At 35.5% G+C, this 8,304-nt stretch overlaps 1 protein-coding gene across 1 annotated transcript; it reads right to left on the bottom strand.

The window, feature by feature from the left end:
* Positions 1–35: 35 nt before the first annotated feature.
* On the bottom strand, positions 36–4,849 carry LOC128238037 (chitin synthase chs-2-like). Its single transcript, XM_052953604.1, has 5 exons — positions 4,771–4,849; positions 3,190–3,268; positions 2,693–2,877; positions 1,077–1,244; positions 36–179 (listed from the first exon to the last, which is right to left on the bottom strand). Exons 1-5 carry the CDS (start codon positions 4,786–4,788, stop codon positions 36–38), a joined length of 594 nt encoding a protein of 197 aa, XP_052809564.1. The 5' UTR covers positions 4,789–4,849.
* Positions 4,850–8,304: the final 3,455 nt, after the last annotated feature.

Genomic DNA, 8,304 nt, shown 5'->3' on the forward strand with positions numbered 1-8,304 from the left:
AAGAAAAAAATGCAGAATATAAGTGTACTTTTTTGCTATTCTTTCAACAGCAAGATGTGGTTTGCAAGAGTTGAAAGAATCCATCTTCTTCTCTGCTTGAAGAATTCTTCAAAGGTATCTGGACAGTAGGTCTTACAGTCTGCTTTAGCACAGTAATCTATTCGGCGACCGCTTTGTACCTTGAACAAATCAAAGTGGGAATTATAATAGGATTTCCATAACGTCAAATAAAACAAGTAATAGTTATAACATCCAGTATCCAAGTTATTAAAATTTATTCGAGCGCCTCTTGCACGCTGAATAAACTCATTGCGTGAGGTTGTGCTGGCAAACTGGTTTAACCCCCCAGTAAATTAATTTTACTGACCGTTCCAAGGCGGTACCTAACAATCTTTGATAAACACACCTAGTTTTTATATAGTAGATATACACTGTCTTGTTTGTGGAGTTTTGTGCTGTTGATCTGTGATTTTTGTTTGTGTATAAATACTAATATGCATATTTTTGAAACTTGCTACCAAATCGTAATGAAACTACATTTGAATGAGTTATCAAGCTCCCAATAGGAGTATGCTTTAACTGTATAACACGACCAAACTCCAATCTTTATGTAATAGACTGGTGTATTACAATAATCGTTCAAGCACAAAATTTATTCAAAATATGAAAACAGCAGTCTCCTTCAATTTCTTAGTGTTTACTGACAGTTGCGATACGTGTTTTACTAAAAATTCCCTCCTCCAAAGGTCTGATATTTTGAAGAATCGTATAAAGACGAAGTTATTTGAAAGTTTTTTCTCCCGTCACGTATTTTTACCTTTTATTTTGGAGCAGTACTTGTGATAGTCATTTACCATATCATTCAGACCCCAATTTGCCATATAGTCACTGATTTAAGAGTTTATGTTTTATTTTAAATAAGAATGTTCTTAATGATGGTCACAATAAACCATGTTTAATTTATCACAATCGAATTTAAGTATGTATTTGGCTTGTTAAGCTTAAGAAATTTCGAGAAACTGAGATCGGATTCTCAAAAAAAGCCAGGATTATGGCTCTATCCAAGCATTACATACCATGAGAGTACACAGCCATCTATCTTCACCCATGTCCATCGTCAGGAAATCAAAGGCGTTTCCGACTTTCCCCTTGTACTTATCCAGAACTTGTTCAAGGGCCGTGCACCTGTATAAACTGAAGCATCCCGGTGCACAGAGAACTGTGCCAATGACATGCTCTGCTGTCTAAAAAAGATAAATGGCGCTCTATAGGTTGATGCCATTTTTTTCGGCGATATGTGTTAACCTCAGTTCTGACATAAATGTAAAGACAATGACTTACGGCGTTTTTGTTGGTAACAAACTGGTTTCGATTTATATCGGTTTCACGAACTGTGTATTTGCTTTAACAGTTTCAAAAAACAACAAAAAACACACTTTTAATCGCTTTTAAACGAAAACCGAAACCGGTTTTGGAAACTATCGAAATCCCTACCGGAGGCGGTTTCATCGGTTTGTTCCATCCGAAAACTAGTTGACTTCGAAAAAAAAAACATGGCGGAAAGTGATCAATCACGTTTGTTGAAACAAATCATTTTGATAACAATGCCTTACAATGGGCAAATGAGCTAAATGAAAAGTGTAATATTAGTAATTGTGTAGCTCAGTGGCTACAGTAGCTCCGCCATGTTGTTGAAAATGTACATTAAACCATGCACTTGTTCCTTAAAAAAACTATCAAAACCGGTTTCGTAACTGCTGAAACCATTGAAACCAAAACTGAAACTGGATTGGTATCAACAAAAACGCCTTTAGATTGTAGACCAATCAAATATTTTGTTGAATGATTAATGTAGGATAAATAATGGATATGAACCATTTTGATTGGTTTAAAGTTTAGTGGAGCCTACGAGAGGCACTAATAAGATGAAGATTTTGGCCACTCTAAACAGCCGTTTCATCATAGCCGTTTAATGGTAATAACAAAAGTAGCACCACTGACGCCATTTGTATTCAACAAAAGCGAATAATATGGACGAACTCGGGGATTACTTTCAGGAATGCCTTTTATGCTAATATTGTCATTGTATTTTTTTTTTTTTTTTTTATTTTTTTTTGTGGGGGGGGGGGGAGTCATGGAATTCAATTCAGTTTACGTCATTCGACAAAGAACTGAGCTCGTTGACGTTTAGACGAAGAGAGTCAGTGCCGTTCTTGATACTTTGATGTCGACTTGATCGAACATTCTAGACCTAATCATGGTTACAGAATCATGCGACAACTTTGCGAAAGGATTGAGCGTACGGACACAAGACCTACAAGACAACATACAACTCTGGAAAAACGAAACCGGTTCATGAACAAGCACTTATTATGCAATGGTTGCCTGTTCGTTCAACTATCAAAACTTCGGGCCGCGCCGAATAAAGTTTCTCGGAAAGGCCCGAGAAGCTACGATTCGTTAACGCAAAAATACAGCTACTATTTTTTATCTTTACACAAATCATATGCGTTTTTACCATTAACGTTAAATAAGTTAAACATGAAAAAATATAAAAACTGATTCGATTTTGCATCAACCTTAGAAAGATTTGATAAAATGGGAATCATGTCTGAGCTTTTCAGGTACAAATACCAGTTGCCTTGTGATTAATGCACAAATCTCGAAAACAAAATGTAAACAAAATGTTTACCTTTTGCAACCAGTGACCTATTGCATACTCGAAAATCTGGTACCAAACAATCGGTCCACTACCAAGCGGATGAGTTCTTGCACAAACTGCGCCGACATTTTCATCACGTTTCATCATGTCGAGGAGAGAGTCGACTGACTCCGGCGTAAAGTCTACGTCAGCGTCCGTTGCCAAAATGTAGCAATCTGTAAATCAAAATATTTTAGGTTATACTCCGTGTAATGAATTCGCATAACGTCCTGATTTGTCTGATGCTTCATTATCGTTTATCTTGACAATAATATTTAATATAAATGAGTGTCATTAGTACTGCATTTTGATCCTGGTGGTCATATTCGACTGAAGTGGATTTTTGCAATTCACATTTCACGAGAGGCAAGCCGAATGAAATCAATCTGCATAGGTCCATGAGATAACGGTATAAATTGCTTAATGATCCATGGTGTGTATACACTAAACGTTCTTATATTTTCCCACTTACCTAGTTTCTTACTTACTGTTTAATTTTCCTTTTTGGCGGAACTCCAAAACATACGACATATACATAACCTGGCTCCATCGCTTTTTATTTTTCACCTGCAAATATTTTTTTTGGAATACATGCTTTTCTTGTGAAATGTTGATTTTTATATAAGCACTGATATTCAAATATCACTATCACGTGTATACAATGGTAGGACGTACGTCACGCGCACTTGCTTTCCACGCGGTTAATGAAGATGTCAACAAACCATGTATTTTTTTCATTTTTTACACTACATCCCGACAAAGTTCCATAAAAGCGATAGCGCAACGAATAACTAAATAGTAAATATTCATTGATGAATGGTACCTTATGGTTCATTTCTGACAGTAACTTTTCGTTGAAGCCTAAAAATTAAATAAGTTTTTTTTCTAGATTGGGCTCCCTGCGGACGGAATTACATTTCTTTAGTTAATGTCAACTAAAACGATATTGTTATGTATTTGAGGCGATGTGATCTCGCTGAAATGCCCACGGAATCTTATGAATTGGTTGTTGGAATGTTCATGCTCAAGATCTGTATAGAATAGACAAATTGCCTAAAATGATTCCACGCCGACGTAGGGCCCCCGTCGAACATCATTTTATAAATGCATCATAACATACTAATATGGTTGGCGTAAACGAAAGAAGTGGGGGTATTTCAATTTCCGTTTTTTGTAAAGTATTCGTGTACTTTTTGTCAGTTTGTATTTCACATGCTAAAAGAGGAAACCATTTTCAGTTTCAATTTTCAATCGAAGAAGGACTTAACTGTCAGTATAATAGAATTTGTCTTAAGATATGTGTTCGTCTTTCTCGAAATGTTTAACATAACAGCATTTTTAACTATTTCTTTTAATGACGCATGTTCCTACCATTGGTATATCAACGACCTGTATGTACCATTTAGTACTATGTACCATCTAGCAAAGAATATAAGCTGGAGACGAATGAAGAATTTCGCAATTTAAATTAAATGCTCAGCCTTGATGGCCTCATTACATGTTTTTCAAATATATTATGATGTATTACAAGTTGGTAACCAAATGACAATTACAACGTTCAAGAAATCACACAACTTAAGACAGCAGGTAAAAGAGATGGTGTTACTATCTAAAATAATTGCAATATATTACGTATACAATTAGCTTGGTCCTAGGGGTCGGACAATGTTGATAAGGTACACTCAATATTCGCTATGTCGAAGTCGTCGGGACCTCAGAAAATACTTCGAGATAAGGAACATTCGATATAACGAATATATGTAAAGTTTATAATTAAAATGAAAAGGATCGAAAAATATTCAACATAGCCAGAACAGCGAGATAAAAGAGTTCGACAGTCGAGTATCGACTTCTCATTCAAGACCAGCATTCGAGATCTGGAAAAAAACATTGAAAGCACGGCCAATGATCCTCTGTTCATTGAAAACGTCTTCATCTCTAGGCGGAACGGCATTTAATCAATGAGGTTCGCTCTTATTGTAACAAGTCTTCCTTTCAAGTCCAACCGATTTTTAAACATTACACAAAAACGATATTAAAAAGAATACATCTTCATAGAAAAAGTGCACCTTTTTGTTGTCTTTCATGTGTATTTGTAACTCTGATTCCCAAACGAGAGTATGACCGTATGCCGTTTCAATTTTTTCGCGATCTGAAAAGATAAAACAGCAATATATGTTCAGCGGGATACGCGCTACATTTGCAAACTTCAAAAAATACAAAGGCCAGTATCCGAACACTTACAATGCCTTTGATCAAGAAAACCATGATTAATGGCCAATGCTAAACAAACAATTTACAACAGCCTTTCACAGTCCACATTGTGTATTAAAAATATTGGAGTAAATGCCTTTCACCAATCACCGAAAAAAAGAAAAAAAAATGTTTTTATCCGATTCTTGGGATATTATCAGCATTCAAATATTTATCAATAAAAGGGAAATCAAATATATAAGCTGCATATGATTTAGCATAATTGCATCACGTTAAAACTTGACTTAAACCCAGCAACCAGATACAGATATCACCGACAATTGCTTAGACTAAAATCACCAACTTTTCGCGACCTTGCATGAGTCACGCTCGTTCAATGGTAATAAGGTATAATGATATCCGTATTGAACTATATCTGTATACCCTTGTCACATGGACACGGCATTGCATCGACATGCCTCGATTAACGACGAAATAGAACTCGCGAGAAATCGCAGTCTTTGCTCGAAAAAAGTTTGGAAAAATATTCGTATGGTAGTTCAACGACATATATGCGATATTTTTTAAGAATTGATCACGATATATAGACGAGTCGAATGGACATTAGTACGAAGCTCCTTTGATACTTTGATACGTTCGAAATGAGTAAGAAAATTCGCTCGAATGTATGGTTTTTGTATTATGTGAATCGTGTTACAGCTGGTTTGTACGTGCTTATAGGTTTGTACGATTACACGTACTTGGTTAAATAACATTGTGGGTTACGTTGCTTCATTAGTGCGACTTGGTTGAATAAATGGCGAGTTCTGTACAAGTTCCTTAATGATGGAAATGTGGCTATGCTTTTAATTATCCCGGTTCGTCTTTGGTTAGTCCCTAGTGCAAATAATTGTACGTTGACGTTTTTTACAATTTTTGATATGGCAAATCCTTCAGGTACAAATTGTTTAGTATCAAAGTGGGTAGTTATTCCGATCGGGATTCCGGGTTAAAGCATTTAGAATCTAAAAAATATCATAAAAACAAGAAATAATATTACCAGATTATGTTATTTTATATTAGTTATCATACAAATATCATATCCTACGAACACTTATGAGTTTGACGTGTGTTTTTTTTCATTTCTTGCTGTCAACACATAGCGCTATATATATGACGGGCACCTGCTCGGCTGCCGTTTACAGTTAAAACAATGCTGTATAGCGTTTTTGGGGTCTTCCGGTAACCAAACAACATTAGATTTGAAATAAGCCTAGATTGTCTCGCAGGGCTTTTTCACCTTCTTTGCTAGGGGCCGAAATTCGGCTACTTTACATTTCCGAAAAATGGCATTTTTCTTATTTTCCTGATATTGTTTTTGTTATATATTAGTTTGTGGGTTCAATAACCAGTCGATGTACATTAATGTAACGTTTATTTACATGATATAAAGTGAACTACAAGCTACAGAAATACCTAGGCAAAAGCCCCGCAGCATGCACGGGCAGCGTATATATTCATAGCTTATCAAATGATATCAAGTTACAACGGCTATGCTTACACAAGGTAAACAACAGTTTTCCCAAAAAGGAAGTTCTTACTTAGCAAACTTTGTTTTATTATCTTTTAGGGTAACATAAGAAGCATGCCGTATTATGTTCGGCCATTTACGATAGTTCTGTTCGAATACACCCCGAGTAGCGTTCATTTATATTCAGGCCTCGTGGAAAAAGCCGAAAATTTTCAACTTTCACTCTTTCAATAATACCGTGTTTGAAATTATTTGCCCTTTGATGATGTTACATTGTACGTGAGGATCAGAGTGCTATGTATGTGAGATGATAAATATTTAGTGCTGGAGTGCGATATTAGGTACTAAAAAGATTTGATGTCCTTTGAAATATATTAATTTATTGAAGTAGAAAACGTTTCTTGTATAAATTAACTGACAAAGCCACCCTTTGATGAAAATAGTCGGTTTGTCACATATTTTCGCGACTTCGTTGATTGTTTACTATTAAAAATTCAGTCACCAAGACCATTCGCATATATGTGTTGTCACAATATACTTTAATGTTATAATATGATATTTGACACATATCTAAACATAAGACTTGTTATTTTTCTTTATATTTGTCTTCTGTTTGCAGTCGAACAAATTCTGCTTTGGTCCTGAAAGCCATACGACGTGCTATAATGAAATGCCTGGCAAATGACTGACATTGAAGCGAAAAGGATCAGAAGTATAGTAGCTGAAATGTGGAAAGAGCAAATAATAAATTTGAAAACTTTTATATGTGATTTAATTGTCACCTTCGGATTATGATTTGTACTCTATTAAATAAATGCTATTCCTGGACCCAGTTTTATCTTGACCATATATTGTTTTCAATTATTTCCATACTTTTAGATTCAAATCTATGTGGAATAAAACGAAACTCTCTCTCTTGCCATTACGCCATGTTACAGACATGACATATTTTTCTCCCTCGATAACATCTAGATATGTAATAATTTGTAGGCAATACATTAAAGGCTTTTTAAGTTAGGCCATGTGGAGTGTTTGTACACACCTCAAATTAAAAAAAAATCACAAATGAGAAAAAAATCAGCTAAAACTATACTCACATGTAAGATATAAGCATGTTTTCTTGTTACATGAGATTCAAGTTTCATGTATATCTTGACTTGTGTTTAAAGTTGTTTTCAATACTCTACAGCAAGGTATTTTTTCACATTAATAATAATTATTTAAAAAGTCAATTAGAAAGCAGTGAACATATTTTTTCTAAAATATCAACATATTTAACTGCGTTCCTGTAAAAATGCGCCATATAGTTACACAACATATGTATCCAGTACTGCTTTAAAGTACAACTAGGTTAATATTGTAGCATAACAGCAGTCTTTCCCACACATGTGCACGCTTTCAGACAAACGGAGCAACACATACAAGCTTCACAAAAACATTTATCACAGCTTGAAACACACGGCGTTGTCGTCAGTATGCCTTTTTTCGTCCATCCCGTCTACTAGTAGTCGGGTCAAAATGCTTTTGCGGATGCAAACATCCCGTTAACATATTTGCATTTTCATGTATTACCTTTGGACTGCTATGGCATTTTGACCAAGCCTCCCGGCCTTTCCAACCTCTTGCCAGTATGAAAGGGCATTTCGCGGGACACCCCAGTGTACCACAAAGTTTATGTCCGGGACTGACATGCCCATACCAAAAGCCACAGCAGCAACCAGGACCCTTACGTATAAATCTTGACTTTTGAAACTGTCAATGATCATCTCTTTTTTAATGTTGTCAGTTGTTGCATGGAACATTTTAACCTTAAGTAGCTGAGAATCTGGCGGATGAATGTTCAAACTGTCCACTATTTGTGAATTTGTTCCGATGGTTT

This window comes from Mya arenaria, chromosome 6 (genome assembly GCF_026914265.1).
Source record: "Mya arenaria isolate MELC-2E11 chromosome 6, ASM2691426v1".
Taxonomy (NCBI): Eukaryota; Metazoa; Mollusca; class Bivalvia; order Myida; family Myidae; genus Mya; species Mya arenaria.